The sequence below is a fragment of the Lynx rufus genome, unplaced genomic scaffold (genome assembly GCF_022079265.1).
Source record: "Lynx rufus isolate CCGP_SWC_20201006 ecotype Redwood Valley unplaced genomic scaffold, mLynRuf1.p SCAF_8, whole genome shotgun sequence".
NCBI lineage: Eukaryota > Metazoa > Chordata > Mammalia > Carnivora > Felidae > Lynx > Lynx rufus.
Genome location: NW_025814896.1, coordinates 46,430,982 through 46,448,061, shown reverse-complemented (window position 1 = coordinate 46,448,061; position 17,080 = coordinate 46,430,982). Strand labels below are relative to the sequence as shown.

Here is a 17,080-nt window from a genome sequence, read left to right as displayed (position 1 = left end):
AAACTGTCACCACTTACAGATCACATGATTATGTAGGCATAAAGTCCAGAATATACAAACTTTCAGAATAAATGATTTTAGTAAGGTTGTTGGATACAAAGTCAAATTCAAAAATCAACTACGTTTTGGGGTGCCTACATGGCTCAACTGGTTAAGTGTCTGACTTCGGCTCAGGTTATGATCTCATGGCTTGTGGGTTTGAGCCCCATGCCTGCTTCGGATTCTGTGTCTCCCTCTCCTCTGCCCTTCCCCTCCTCTCTCTCTCAAAAACAAATATACATTTAAAAAATTAAAAAAAATTAAAAAACCAACTACATTTCTACATACAAGCAACTGGAAAATGACATTTAAAATATTACTTCTAAAAACACCAACACACATCAAACATCTATGAATATTTTTGTCCTCAATTTTTATTGTGATTTCAACACTTACAGAAAAGCTACAAGAATACAAAGAATTCCCACTGCTCTTCACCCAGAGTTCCCAAATGTTGGCATAAACCTATTCCTCACCTGATGCCAGTTAAAGTGAGAAGGAAAACTAACAGTGATAGTGGAAAACGGTATTCCCAATATAAAAATAATCTCATAATCAGAATATAAAAGAACTCCTAATAAAGCAAAAGGAACAGATTACCCAGTAGAAAAATGGACAAAAGGCTCTAACAGGCATATTACACACACACACACACACACACACACACACACACACACACACACACACATGTTCAAGGGTCAATAAATATGAAAAAAGCTCAACTATGGTAAGCATCAAGAAGATGCTAATTCAAATCTGAGTGGGAGACCACTACCCACCAAGTAGAATGGCTAAAAGTGAAAAGCCTAATAATATTTAGGGTTGATTAGAATGTGGAGTACCTGGATCTTCCCTGCACTGATAAAGGAATGCAAACTGGTATAAACTGAATGTAATTTGGGAAACTTATTCACTACAGGTGAATGTGTGCAGAACCCTGACCTTGCAATTCTACTACTAGTCCATACTAATCAGAGATGTTTATATTATGTGTGCTGAGAAACATAAGAATTTCACAACGGTGCTACTCCAGCAGCCCCAAACTGACCGACCCAAACACAACCCCAACTGGAGAGGGAAATGGTGATGTAGTCACTGATGGAACAGTGTAAGCGATGAAATTTGCAGCAACAATATGGATAAATCTCAGAACAAAATGTCAAACAGAAGAGGGCAAATTTTTTAAAAGATTAATGGAGTAAGAGTCCCATTATATAAAGTTAAAACAAACAAACAGATGAAACAAATCTATGACACCTATGTCAGGATAGTAATTACCTTTGATGGGCTAGAGTGGCACCTGGGAAAGCACATGATGGGGGGGGGGAAGGGTGGGCTTCTGGGGACTGGTCCCTGTCTACATTTTGTTTTGTTTTGTTTTGTTGAGAGAGAGAGAGAAAGCGAGCGCGCACATGTAGGGGAGGAGCAGAGGGTGGGAGGGAGAGAATCTCAAGTAGGCTCCATATGCAGCACAGACCCCACACAGGGCTGGATCTCACAACTGTGAGATCACGAGCTGAGCTGAAATCAAGAGTCAGGCACTCAATTAACCGAACCACCCAGGCACCCCTCTACTTCTTGACAAGGGTAGTGATTACATGAGTGTGTTCATTTCATAAAAATTAATCAAACTGTACACTTGTGACTCAGAACTTTATATGTTACATTTTAATAAAAAAAATATGTGAAAATACATGTATGATCATCCAATTTTCAAAAATTACACATAAGAAGAATATAATGAAAAAAATTACTGTTTTAAAATTGCAGGATCATGGGATTATGGGAGTCTGTTTTATTACCTGCCACATTTTAATTAACAAGAACTACAGTTAAAATTCATTTAAAATGCCACTACAAATATGGAGGAAAAAACCAGCCTCTCCACCCTTGTAATCTGTCCCCATTATGCTCCTGGAATTTTGTACCAGTTATTCTAAGCTTAACACCACCTGACTTTTTGCTGTGTATTTCTAAGCCCAAATTCCCCACTGTAGGCTCAATTTAAATAGCATATTCTTCCTGATTTTTTCCCCATAAACGTTTTCATTCCTACCATTCCCATCCCCTTTGAAAAGATGTTAAGTATAGAGTTCCAGCACTAATCCTCAGGTAGTTCAATGTTACAAGTCACCACGCAGAGAGGGCCACGTGTGTCTTGCTCTAAGTCAATCCCTACTTTATAAAACTTATTTCCCATTTTTAATGATGTAATTAAAATAGAGACTAACTGGAATAGATTCTAATTAAAGTCTCTAAGTATAAACAAATTAGATCTCATAAGAACTGTAACAATGGCAAATGAGGAGTTACTCAAAGTAGTAAAAAGGGAGAGGTGACCCCACTATTTGAAGTAAAATGCACAGATGCTGGTAAGAGGTAACTGTTCCTAAAGAAGGCAAACTAAGAACTATAAACTTGCAGGCCCCAAAAGACATGAAATTCTCTACCTCTGGTGTGACCCTGATAAATAAAAGAACTTTCTGACTTCCTTCTTTCTCTTACTGTTGGAGAAGAATTCTGCAGACTGATAGGGGACCTGAGAATGAAGCACTCAGATTTATACAAACTGCACACCAAGTGAGTGATTTTCTGTGAAGGGAATCCATGTTTTGTTTACAGATTCTCATGTGGGCCTAGGATTCCCTAAAAGATCTAGGCAACATTTCCCAAAGTGTATATACCATGAGTGATACACACAATCAATTTCTGGGGGTCTGTGAACAAGCTTTTTGTCTTTACAGTTATGTATTTATTTTGACATATATTTGAAAAAAATACAACTAGCACATCAAACTCATGTCACACGGTATTGATATACAGTAAAACCTTGGATTGCGAGTAACTTGTTGTGCAACTGTTCTGCAAGACAAGCAAACATTTCCAATAAATTTTAACTTGATAAAATGAGTAGTTGATACGAGTAGTACGTGATGCTGAATGTCACATGATCACAACTGAGCCAATGGTTCTTGAAATTCGCTTTGATATACAAAGTGCTTTGGATTACAAGCATGTTTCTGGAATGAATTATACTTGCAAACTAAGGTTTTACTGTAATTTATGTATTCAAAATAAATCAAGTTAAAAAAAAAAAAGACTTTAAAAGGTGTTAAGTAAGTAGCTGGGTGATTATGGTGGCAGCAAGCCCAGTGACTGGGCCTTAGGAAACATGAAATGGAAGGAAGCTGCATAATGGAGAACACATGCTTTTACCTTTGCTCCTCAAACCTCTTTCCAAATCTCTCAAAGTTTACTAGACGCAACAACCTCAGGAATGCCACATAACCATCATCTTGAGAAATAACCTACGGAGATTATACTTGGCTCTAGTATTCTGTGTCTCAATTTTTTTCCCCACCTGGAAGCTGTGATACCATTATGGATAGAAGTGCATGGTGAAGAGCCATTAGATAAAAGGAACTGGCAAGGAATGTGTCAATAAACAGCTGGCTTTAACTGCGGAGGGGTGCCTAGGTGGCTGAGTCAGTTAAGCATCCAACTTATGCTCAGGTCATGATCTCAAGGTATGTGAGTTCAGTCCCCATCAAGCCCTGCATTGGGCTTAGTTAGTACTGACAACTTGGAGCCTGCTTTGGACTCTCTGTTTCCCTCTCTCTGCCCCTCTCCTGCTCCCAAATGAGCATGCACATGCACTCTTTCTCTCTCAAAAATAAACATTAAAAAAAAAACCAATAAGCTGGATGTGCTTTCAGCATTTACTAGTAAAATTTCAGGGCATAGATAGCTCTTTCAAAGGGACGAGACTCTTGTTGTATGTGGCATGGCTTGATAATATATATATATGGAAATATACAGAAATGTTATTTGCTGAATCTTGGGGGGAAAGGAATTAAATTACTGCACCAAGCAGATCCCCACAAGACCCATTAAAAATATTCTGTACCCCTTCTGTGTTCATTAAATAGAATAAAACCGCTGAACTCCATGGTTTTCATGGAGTCTAATAATACTCCATTCAATGTCAAGCCACACAGCATACAGAGAAACAGAGACAGAGAGAATACACTGAACACAGAGGGCTCTGAGAGAGACACCTTTAGAACCCATTTCTTCCTGGATACTAGATTAGGAAAATCTCGGTGGGCTTTAGGTTAAAATATGGGTTTATAACTTAATTAGCATGCAAACAGTGGTAGGCACATTATCATAAATACTTCGCAACAATCTTCACATTAATCTGGTATTTCTTTGACAACTCCAAGATTGATTTTTTTATTTAAAAAAAATTTTTTTTAATGTTTATTTTTGAAGGAGAGAGAGACCCCGAGTGTGAGCGGGGGAGGAGCAGAGAGAGAGCAAGACACAGAATCCAAGGCAACTTTAGGCTCTGAGCTGTCAGCAGAGCCCAACACAGAGTTTTATCTCATGAACCGTGAGATCATAACCTGAGCAGAAGTTGGACGCTTAACCACCTGAGCCACCCAGGTGCGCCCCCCCACTTTTTTTTTAAACATTTTTTTAAATGTTTATTTATTTTTGAGAGAGAGAGAGAGAGAGACAGAGAGAGAGAGAGAGAGAGAGAGAGAGCGAGCGCACGCACATGGGACAGTGGCAGAGAAAGAGGGAGACAGAGAATCCCAAGGAGGCTCCATCCGTGCTGTCAGCGCAGACCCTGATCAGGGCTTGAACTCCTGAACCCATGAGATCATGACCTGAGCCGAAACCAAGAGTCGGGTGCTCAACCACTTAACCAACTGAACCACCCAGGCACCCCTACAACTTTGGTTGAAAAAGATTTCTTACAGCAGCTCCATTTTTGTTAATCAATTTTCATGAAATATTTCAAGCATTCAGAAAGAAACTTAAATAAATGACACTTAGATTTAACAAATGTTAGCATCTTGCTACAGTCAAATCCCCCTGCTGCCATGCTGCCATTGTTTGGTTGGGTAGCAACCAGACAACTAGGAATGACCTTACAAAGAAAATGGTTTTGAGAACCTGGTACATGACTTCTACTTTCTTGGTAAACAAACACAACCACGGAACTCAAAAATAACAATATGGGGATACAGTTTAAAATTAATACAGAATCTATGAAAAGTCTAACCTTTAACTCTTTCTTCCCTCTGTCCACTGCAATTCAAATGCGATGTAACTATTTTCAATGGGTAACATTTCCGGACCACTTCTGTGCACAAAACTGGTTACCAGGGGTTAGGGAAAGGCCAAGATTTTCATAGAACCAGAGTTAAAGGAGTATTACTACCTAAAGCAATGCCTGGCTTTATCCTAAGGAATCCTGAGATACAATATGCATCGTGAGAAAGGGATACTGTCATCTTTCAATCGATTAAGAGGTTGCAATTCCATATCTAGCATCTGATTTAACTGCCCCAATACTTGTATTAATGAAGTAAGTAGCCAATCTCTCCACATATTTCTTTCTGCATACGTTCACTCTAGTAGAGTTACAGATGAAAATAAGAAATCCAGTTCATATTATTCAACTAGCTATACACAGCCAAGATAAAAGTATCTTCAAAATTTACATGAAGCATTCTCTTACAGTTCTCCTAAATTATGTTTTTTAAGTCCACTATCTCTGCCCTGATAAATCTTTTTAGCAATGAGATTAGGTTGGTTTACCTTTGTTGTAATATTTAACTTCGCATGTAAAATAATCAACTAATAAAAACTTACTTGACATGAGTTTTGGGATCTGGGCTTGTCCTCTCAACAGTGGCCTGTATAAGTTTCCCTGATAGGTCGCAGGTGGTGGTGCAGCATTGCCGTAAACGCCAGCCCCTGAGCCCCTTGGCATAACATGGCTGTAAAAGGACCCCACCAACCAGAAAACAAATTATAGATCTAGCCACCACATCATAGCTGACACAAATTAAATAAATGCTAGTAGTGGTCTCTTTACTACCAGATGTGATTAAGAGAACACAACCTTAAAAGATTTATAATTAACAAAGTTCAAAACAGTACCACAGATAGTAATGGTGACAGAATATGTTCATTTGCCACACCAAGATTCTTAATTGGTAATTATTTAGGTATTTATTAATTACTTAATTACTAAATTAATATATTAATTACCTCATGCAAAAAGTTAGTCTACTTTTCTTTTTTGTATCATATTTCAGTTTTGTCCTTAAGGACCCATGCTGTTGCTATCACTGTATACATTGCTGCTCTGTATCTTGCTATTTTCAATTATATCAAACATTACCCTATAGTTGTTATAGTCTGCAAAATTATAATATGTACACCTACAGAATACCATGGTGACATCTTCTAGTTTACTAAACCATTCCTCTCATTGAATATTACTATTATTGATAACAATTCATTAGAGATTTGGGCATATAACTTTATACTTCTCTAAAATTATTTTCTCAGGACAAATTCCAAGGAGTAGGAATTTGGATCAAAGTTAAGAGTTATTGTATTGATCATGTATCATACTACGTACTTGTTATGTATTACACATTACATATATGGTAATATATTGAGTAACACTTTAAACAGATTCTGCCGCATATTAATTCAGCTAAAACTTTCTTGAGGGTAAAGAGAATGTTTTATTCCTTTGAAATAACTGTCAGAAAGACAGCAAAACCTCTTAAGGGAAAATAACAGAATTCTCAAGCAATACATAAAGCATAATACATATACCAAAGAAACGGGAGTGAATTTTAAAAAATGAAGAAGAGCATAAAAGCATCAAAGTCATTAAAATATTTGCCAACTAGGCTTAAGTATTTATGACATAAACATTGACCTAATGCCTGTGAATGATTCCAAAAAAGCAAAATATACAAAGGATAGCAACCTACCACTCACCCCAAAGTCCTGAATGCAGCCTGATCTAGATGGACAGGCCGCCGGTCCCGACTGAAGCCAAGCTGGGGCTTCCACTGCCGTCCGTTGCTGGACTTTTCCCAGTCACTTGGTTTCAGTACTGGTGCTGGTTTTCTGACCATTTGAAAATACAATATTCAGTACTGGGATAAACATTGTTCATACAAAATAAAACTAGATAGTTTATATTTAATGGCCACATCACTGTTACCTTGCTCCTGGAAGCATTACAGCTTTAAAAATGTAGTCTTCAGCAAACTGTGGGTCTTTAAAATTAATACTAGAAGAGAGCAAAACACAATTTAGTGATTTTAATATTACCTTGGCTTAACTATTTTAAACTGAGGTACTTTTCATGTTTAAAAAAAGAGTAAAATTCCAAAGTCTTCTCCAAAAATTCTTTTAACTGATAGTTTCATCAAATGGCTGAATATCTCCTTCCCCAAACTAATCGCTAGTACACAGCCTTCATGTAATTTTCTGTGTGGGAAGAGCCATGTTCTCACTAACTGTGGGTGACCACAGACAAAGGACAGACCCTGCCTCAACTCTCGAGAAATACCAACAGGATACTGGAGATAGATGGAAGAGATTTGCAACAACAAAAAATTTCAAAAAACGCCTTCCATTCTGTTTAGTGTAGGACGAAGACTTTCCCTCTAGCATCTTAGGGAAGATTAGCTCTTGTCACAAAAATAAGATGCAAATGCCACCAGAGACACTTGCAAACTCAGAAAGTGAACACAAATAATCTACGGAGAAAAAAAACATTAAATTTCCCAGTTGGAACCCTGTATCATGCTCTATTAGGATGTTTCTCTTCCTTCAGGAATGGTCACACTTTGAAAACTACAGAGTGACTTATTTTATAAGTCTGTACTCTTGGACTGTGAATATAAGCTTAATCAAGCTTCCTTTCTGGTGGGGTGAGTGTGTCCCAAAGCCTGGTAAGTACACAAGTTTTCCTTTTGACACAGAAGACTCTGGATACATACAAGGTTTATACCTAAGGATATTCACAACATTAGTATTCATGTTGAAAAACTACAACCGAAATGTATGAGTAATAGCGGAGTGGTTAAAGAAACTAAGGTTCTCCCTAAAAACGGAATCCTCAATTGACATTACAAAAAATTTAGTAAGAGAACACCCACTGACATGGGGAAAATACATATACAACAGACTAGACATATATTCACCAAAAAGTTATCAGTGATGTTCACTGTATTATCATCGCCTTTCCTTCTCTGTGTTTTTTTAGTATTTCCAAAATTCCTCCATGACTGCAATCAGTTGAAAAAGGTTTTATTCAAAAAGGTTTTATTGAACTGGTTGACATTTGAGACAGCTAACTTTTTTTTCTTCAAATACTGCCACTTTATATTATTAGGGTCTATTTTCGTTGCACTGGGATTTAACTGTATATTTTAAGTACAGAAAAATAACTTCATTTATAATAAAAATGCGGAGTTCAAGAGCAGCTGAACAATACTTCATTTACTCAATCCATTCCTCTTACAACTCACTCTTCACCGGCAACCGCCTTTATCTCAAATGTTCTTTACTGGGCAAGGTGGCTTAGGGCAGTGTTACAGGTTTAAGAGGGTGGCAGAGAAAATGGTAGTTAAGTACAGGAGTTCATTAGGGCCTTCTAGGTACAAAGTAAAGACAGAAAATCGGTAATAAAGCAACACTTGCAACTAAAGTGTCTCAAAGCAGGTATCTTTTGTCTCAGCAGGGCTTTTCGGCAGTTTACCAAACAAGCTTTAAGAGTTCCCACAGCACACATGGTCTCAGAGTAGTGTGGGGGCACAAATGGCGGCCAGGGAGCAACCCTGCTTCCCCTTCTGTTAAAGGAAATAAGAAATGTTTAATAATATTTTCATAAGGAATAAAAGTGGAAAAGGCAACAACAGGTGCAGAAAAGATGCTGAGTCAAAGCATGTGTATGCACATGCCTTCCATACATGTCTTTGTGTGGGATCAAAGCATGTGTGTATGGAGAAGAGGGAAGAGCATTCTTTCACAGGGGACCAAGGAAAACATCATCCAAGAGGCCTTGGTATAAGGTGGGACAGGACTGGTTACCAAACAAGAGAGGAAATAAATGTAACCAAGATGTGGAAAGGGGTCCCAGGACCAAGAAATAGCTCAGTTGAATTGGAACAGCAGCTGTATGAAAGTGATCTGAGTGATTACATCCTCAATTCTCCCAAGAAAGATTCATAACTAGTTCCATTCTAAAGGAGCAGGACGACACAAACCAACTTGTTACACGCAATGAATGCTTTAAGTTCTCAAGCCTTAACTCCCAGGTGGAATCTCAGTTGGAAAGAGCTAGACTGGAGCAAAAAAGTTTGTGAACAGAAGTGGGCAGGAAGACAGGCTGCCTGAACTGGGTTAATGTCCTCAGGAGGCTGTCCTGAACACAACATGAAGCTGCTTCAGGCAGTGAGGGAGTAAATATAATCAAGGAGGCAATTCAAACAGAACCTCCTGGCAACAGTGTGTCAGAGAGCAGAGGGAGAGAACCAAAAGAAGGTCTTCAACATAGTCTAGGCAAGGGCCTTCAATGTGTGCTTGAGATGAGAATACTGGGCAGACAAAAGAAATGGCAGGGCTGCAAGTGGAAACACATTGAGGTGAGGGCTTGAGATGAAGATCTGCAAGTCATGTGCAGAAAGACTGGAAGCTAAGTGAAGGAAACAGCAAAGGTAAGGAGATAACCCCAGGGTCACAGGGATAATCTCTCCTGAAGGACAATGGTTACAATCAGAGATTTAGTAAGACAATTGAAATCAGTGTTTGAGAAAACAAATCCATTTATTTATGAAAGATGCAGTTTACTGTATGTCAACTGTTCCTCAATAAAACTGCTTTAAAAATCCCATCCTTGGGGTACCTGGGTGACTCAGTCAGTTAAGCACCTGACTCTTAATTTCAGCTCAGGTCATGATCTCGAGGTTCATGAGTTTGAGCCTGTCACTGGGCTCTATGCTGACAGTGCAGAGCTTGCTTGTGATTCTCTCTCTCCCTCTGTGTCTGCCTCTTCCTTGCTTGCACCCTCTCTCAAAATAAATAAATCAACATTAAAAAAAAATTCCATCCTTCATGCTCATGCTCTAAAAGGGAAAACATTTCCAAGGTAATAGGAAAAAAATCTCCAACATCTCCCCTACTTCCTCTCAGAACCAAACTCCACAAAGTGATCTATATACTTAATAGGGAGGGAACAAACCATTAGGAGACAGAAAGGGCGCATCTAAAAATAAGTTTGGAGGTCCCTATTGAAGGGACAAGGGATACTATTTTTGACCTCAAAGATTAAAGCATTCTTTTCCCTTGGACCTTTGAGTACAATTTGAAGACTTACTCTCTCCTAAATGAATTAAGCTTTCACTGGTTGAGATATTTTTTTAGTAATTTGTTCCCAAAAATATATACTAAGAACTATTACATTTTTAGAAATTAAAGAACAAAAGAAGCTAAAGCACAACTCAACTGTATTTTTCCAATGTGATAACATCAGCCGCAACTTAATCAAACACCTCCAAAAAAGAGAAACACGTAAAGAGGCAGGAACTCATTAGGCAAAGTCCCAAAGGGGAACTGTATTGAGATCCAAGCTTTTAAAGTTCCTTCATTTTTTTCAGGTTTATTTATGTAAGTAATTAAAATTCTTATAGACAGAGAAACTAAAATAATAGAAATTATTTTATTATAATAAAATATATAAGTAAAAATAATAGAAATAATAAAGAAAAAATGCAGATTACTCTGACAAATTTCTACCACCAGAAACAAAAGAGCTTAACTGTAGAGAGCACCAGGGGAAGGAAAGCAGTATCAGGGAGATACAGAAGCAGCTTCAGGGAGGAAATGAGTTAACAGAACAGCTTATACATTCAACAGACTGCCCAGCTAAGGTAAGATAACTGTGTTTAAACGTACACTGCTTCATCCAGCTTCATCTAATTCTGTAAACAGGACTATTTTTCACCACTTCTAGGTGGCACCGTGCTGACTCATCTAGCACAAACTTCTACCCACTGAGAAGCCCTGCCCCAGGAGAAGTATGATGGACCCTTCCCTTGGTAGGGAACTTCCCTATTATTTCATATAATCACCTAATTGTTATCAGAAACACACTAAGGACAAAAATATAAAAATTGTAAACTTAAGCATGGTTGAAAATAACAAAACTGAGCAGTGCTTTCATCTGTATCACAAGTAGCACTTTAGACACTATTAGAAGAAAATACTACAGCAAAGTCTCAACAGGAAAGGAAAGGAATGTACAACACCCCTTTCCAACTCAATTCACTTTAAGAATTACCCTTAGAAATGCTATTTTAAGTACTATTACTGTTTGAGAGTGCTAGTACACTTCACAAAGATAGCAGAAAACTCTAAATATCAAGTTACTGCCTGCACTCCCCATTTTTACCCCACCTTTCCCTGATACCTTCTGTAATTAATGCTAAATCAGCATACCAATGCAAACTGTTCTTGTAGGGAAAACTTCATGATTCATATACTTGACATTTTAAAGCACTTAAAGAGTTTATAGGACTTAAGATGCCTTTTCTGACATTCTGTCAGAAGTAGCTAACCAGGTAGTGGAAGATAAACCCTTCCAAGAGTTTTCACCATCAAGTCTGTGACTAACTGTATATACTCCTCTTCCTCTAGGCTTCTGATTTCAAATCACCTGCTTGCCAGCCATGAGCATTATAGACACTGCAGTAACAGTTACATTAAAAAACTCACATTTTTAAAAAACCTCCTTGAAGAGATAAAACACTCTATCCCTTGCCTGATTCATCCAAAGGTGACTACAGAAAGTTTGAGAAACACTTCTCTGAAGAAATAAGGGCTCCTGGAAGGCTCTGTAAAACACTGGGTTTCGACACTATGAACACTATGAACAACTGGGCTTTTACACAGGTTCAGAACTATGCTAGGTGCTATGAGAAAAAAAGAAAACTAAATGCTGCTGATGAAAATAACACACAAGAAGATTATATAAATTACAGATCACCCTGTAGAACAGAAGAAAAGCTATGAAGGATAGGCTATAAAGGAACGGGCATTCCAAACAATGAGAGGAAGATACAGAGGTTAGTGTGATAGTGATGGGAAGAGCATGGTTACAAGGAGGAGGGAGGTGTCTGTGAGCAACTGCACGGATTTAAGCACAGAGCGATGGCTCTGCCAAACTGTGACAGACCTCGACAAAGCAAAGTTTAATTCCACTGGCACTCTAGAGCAAAGATTTGAGGACTGGTAGTGCTTTTAAGAGAGAGAAGACTTATAGCATATGCCAACAGAGTCAGTGGGAAGGTGGAATCAAATAAATCAGCTGGGAAGTCACTATAGTAATTCAGGAGAAGAAACTATAAAATAAAGGAAAAAAAAAAACCTACAAAATAGGCCCACTGGGAAGAGCCAGGGATAAAAAATAACAGGGGAAAAAATTCCAGAACAGTGGTGTAGATACAGGGATTATTGTAGAATGAGAGGCTAAGCACATGGAATGTAATATAGAACTAGAGGCTCCTGAGTCTGGGCAACTGCTCAGAGACAGAAAAGAGAGATCAGCCAGGAGAACAAGTGACAGGCACTGGACAAAGAAGTATGGAACACTGAATGTGAGGTAAAACAAAGGGGTGTGTGTGTGTGTGTGTGTGTGTGTGTGTGTGTGTGTGTGTGTCTACTCCAGAAGAACGGAAAATTGTGCCGCTGCAGTGGAAGAGAACTTCCCTTTAATTTTAAAATCATATGAGGTTGTATATACTTATGAGGTTTTATATATTTAAAGTTAACAAACAATATTCTAAAGATATTACAGCTAAGCAAATTACAATGGTGAAATGCAGGATGAGGAAAATTAAAGGGGATAGCTCAGTTCTATTCAAAGTTAAGCTACTAATATACTGACTGATTTATGGGATCGGAATTAGAAAAGAATAAAAGATTTCCTAGGTCACAGCCGCCTCTATTTTCGAAGGGTCCTTCTAGGAACTTAAACACTTCAACAACCTCTCTCATACACTTTCCTACTACACTTTCCTACTCATACACTTTCCTACTACAAGTAAGACCAATGCGATGGGAAGAACCCACCTACACTCAATGGTTTCTCTGATGTGGAATGGAATACCAGATGCACCTAAAGAGAGAAGGGAAAAGATGCCAGGAGTCAAAACAGAGAGAAATAACTGCAATTGGCACCGGAGGCTGCATTCATAGATTTTCCCTTATAGAGCAAACACAACACTGGGATGAACAACAAGCCCCCAAACAAACACACACACAAAAATATGCAGTAAACTGGATCAACCTCATTACCCCTCAGGGGAAACAATGAAAATTACCTCATAAGGTAAAAATTAATGTGGTCTTTCACAAATCTCTAGGAAATTAACTCAAATCAATTTTTTTTTTTTTTTTTTTTTTTATTTTTGGGACAGAGACAGACAGAGCATGAACAGGGGAGGGGCAGAGAGAGAGGGAGACACAGAATCGGAAACAGGCTCCAGGCTCCGAGCCATCAGCCCAGAGCCTGACGCGGGGCTCGAACTCACGGACCGCGAGATCGTGACCTGGCTGAAGTCGGACGCTTAACCGACTGCGCCACCCAGGCGCCCCTCAAATCAATTTTATTATGAAGCTTTTTTCAACATGTACCTGAATACACACGTAGGGATTTATCTTATACATCAGATAATCTTGTGAACATAATGGATACCAAATAATATCAAAGGCCCCTCAGGCTCATAACCAACCAACACTAACAACACCATACAAACAGAAGCTAAAGGATTTGTCAATTTTGTAATTCTTCCCTTGGACAAGTTTCTCTATCCTAATTAGAAAGGTAAGTAAAGTTTACTTCTAGAGGGCTGGGCAGAAAGGCTCTTGAAAACATGCAGAAAAACGGAGGAGCACAAGCAAACATGTGACAATCCGAAGACGGATCCAGTGGGATTAAATGACCTGAAGCACCACTGCAAGGCAGAGACCCCAAGGGTGAACACAGAGCATCCTCAATGGATCTGCCCAAACCAGACTATTCGTGAAGGGCTCAAGAGCTTGGCTCACAATTCTAACTCCACCCATAACAGAAGAGCTCAAAGACAAAGAGCTAGAACAAATTATGTGTAAAGATAAACAAAACATGTGTGTAAAGATAAATAAAAGCAACTAATCTAGAAAGATTTTCCAAATTCATGACAGTTTTTTTTTAAAATAAAACTCCTTCTCACTTGTTGGGATGAGCACTGGGTGTTGTATGGAAACCGATTTGATAACAAATTATATTATAAAAAAGAAAAAAGAAAAAGAAAACATCACATTCAGTCTATCACCACAATAAATACATACATACATACCTCCTAAAATTGCAGGTGCTACCTAAATCCATTAAGGATAGGAAAATGAACATGCTTTCACTTTATAATGATAAATCTAAAATGTTTCCCAAGAATCAGAGAAATAGTATGAGTGGGAAATAGTCTTCCCACACTGCCTTTTACAAAATCCTCGAATCACTAAGATGTGTTTGCCTTAGTCTTGCCTGAAGACTGCAGAAAATGATAGTAACAAAAACCCTGTTGTCAAGATTAGTAATTACATACACTAATTAAGCAAATAGTAATTTGTTGGTTTTTAATTCTAAACAATCATATTATATTTTACACACAGAAAATGCTGTCATCATGCAAGAAATGAAATATAAGTAAGTTTTCCAGGTAGCAGAAATTAGCCCTTTAAGTTTATATATTAATTGTTGGTAAAAATTTCCATAAAATCATTCTATCTCAACCAAAGTAAAGGATGTAATAGTTTTGTTTTTAAACTCTGCAGAGCCACAACTGTAAATATAATTAAAATAATCTGTTGTAACACAGTGAAGCTGTGTGGGCCTCTGGGGTGTAGAGGTCTGTTTGCTCCTACATACAACTACTCCTAGAAACTCCTACTTTCTACCTCCCACTTACTAATCCGGGAAGAATTAGAGGTTGTCAAGGGAAACCAGAAAGCCGAGAAGCAAGCTTGTTCAATCAGTAACTTTAACAATATACATAATTTAAAGTCAAGAGGCTCTGTTCTAAGGTTTGCAACACAGGGACTCTCGAATCTCAAAGCATTGGTAGATTAATAGCTGCCATTTCCTTGTGATTCAGAGGTCTTTTTAGACTTATTTGCAAGTTACAGAGCTGTGTTTTGGTCAAATGACGTGAATTTTGGAAGACTTACCTGATTGCAGTGTTCTGTGCCAGATCTCGTAACATGGGGACAGGAGAACATACTATTCTAAAGACAAGGAAGACAGTTAAGTTGTAGCCTTCTGGATACATGGAAGTAAGATATTACTTTAGGAAAGAGAACTCATTAAAATGTACCAACAAAAACAACATAACCAATTATAGCTTTCAAAAGGACCCTGTCTTCCTTGTTTGTAATCTCCTTAACAGAGAACTATTTTCTGCAAAAGGCTCCTATCAGAATTTGTAAAGGATACAAACAAATCAAAAAAGGGGCATCAGGGGAACAAATAACCAAACAGAAGAATAGAACAGGCACTTTTTAAATGAGGAAAACCAACTGGTTAATAAATATACCATATGGCATTTGATTTCATTAGTAATCAGAGAAAGGCAACTGTAAGCCAACAGGCATCCACTAAATTGACAAAAATTAAGGTGATGACAATTCCAAAGGTTTGCAGGAATGCAGAGCAACACCTCTCACAAACTGCCACTGAGATTATAAAATAGTGTAATCACTTTGGAAAACCATCCAATATTATGTAGAAAAGAAGATACACATACTCTGTGACCAAGAATTCCCAAACTCTGATCTCAGAACCCCTTTAAAACATTCCTAAAAATCAAGGACCTCAAAAAGCTTTTGCTTACATTGGTTATGTCTATCAATATATACCTTTTAAAAATTAAAACTACAAAATTTCTAAAATACTAATTTAAAGATAACAATAAACCTATAACATAAATAACATTTTTAATGAAAAACTATATTTTACAAAATGAAAAAAAAAATGAGAAGTGTCATTGTCTTACATTTCTGAAAATTTCTTTAATATCTGGTTTAATATCTATCTTAATAGCTGGATTCTCTTATCTGCTTCTGATTTAATCTCCTAAGATATCTATCACACTACATTCAGTTTCTGGAAAACTCCATTGTACACTCAAGAGAGAAAGAGAGTGAGAAAAGCAAATATATCACAGCATCTTAGTATTATCATGAAAATAATTTTGACCTCATGGATCTCCTGAAAGGGCTTTAGGAACCCCCAGGGCTCCCTATACACAGTGACACAGCCACTGGGTTGAAGAGCTGGGCTCTCACCCCAAGTCTTTTTCATAGTGCAGCAGGTTTTCTGTTGTTTTGTTTTCTCACTATTACTAGAAAATAAAACATGTAGGCAACAAAGACAAAATGCTAACTAAACTTCTTCCCAGTTGTACCAATTTACACAAATGAATGCTTACTGATCTGGAAGAACGGCTTCTTCATCCAAAGAAAATTTTCCTTGCATTCCATGACATAGTTCAGGAGGTACATCCACTGGCTGTGGAAAAATGCATTCTTGATCATATATCCAGAAGAATGGAAAGCAGGGACTCACACGTCTACTTGTACACCAATGCCCATAGAAGCACTATTCTTAAAAGCCAGGAGGAGGAAACAACCCAAGTTCCCATCATCAGATGAATGGATAAACAAAATGTGGTATATACACACAATGGCCATTAAAGGAATGAAATTCTGACACCTGCTACAACATGGATGAACCCTGAAAACATTAAGCTAAGTAAAGTCAGTCAGACACAAGAGGACAAATACTGCATGATTCCATTTATATGAGTTACCAAGAACAGGCGAATTCTTAGACAGAAAGTAGAATAGAAGTTACCAAAAGTAAGAGGAGAGGAGAATGGAGATGTATCATTTAATATTGTTTAATGGATACCCAGTTCTGGAACTGGACAGTGGTGATAGCTGCACAACACTGTACACAGACTTAATGCCAAAAAATCACACACTTTTTAAGGGTTTTTAAAAAGTTAAAATGGTACACTTGTTTCTGTTTTATCAAAATTTTAAAAATGCATTTCTGATTAATCAAATAATTACACTGTCTAAAAACACCTCATGATGGAAAAAGAGACCATAC

The 17,080-nt window shown here is 37.8% G+C and overlaps 1 protein-coding gene across 1 annotated transcript in view; it reads right to left on the bottom strand.

Moving 5' to 3' along the window:
* The window catches only part of XRN2 (5'-3' exoribonuclease 2), a 78,327-nt gene that overhangs the window by 13,669 nt on the left and 47,578 nt on the right, over positions 1 to 17,080 (bottom strand). The window contains exons 23-27 of the mRNA XM_047067977.1: positions 16,395 to 16,474; positions 15,136 to 15,192; positions 7,085 to 7,153; positions 6,856 to 6,987; positions 5,707 to 5,834 (exon numbers count right to left, since the gene is read on the bottom strand). Of these exons, the coding sequence (XP_046923933.1) occupies positions 5,707 to 5,834; positions 6,856 to 6,987; positions 7,085 to 7,153; positions 15,136 to 15,192; positions 16,395 to 16,474 (466 nt within the window). The remainder of the gene's footprint in view (positions 1 to 5,706; positions 5,835 to 6,855; positions 6,988 to 7,084; positions 7,154 to 15,135; positions 15,193 to 16,394; positions 16,475 to 17,080) is intronic.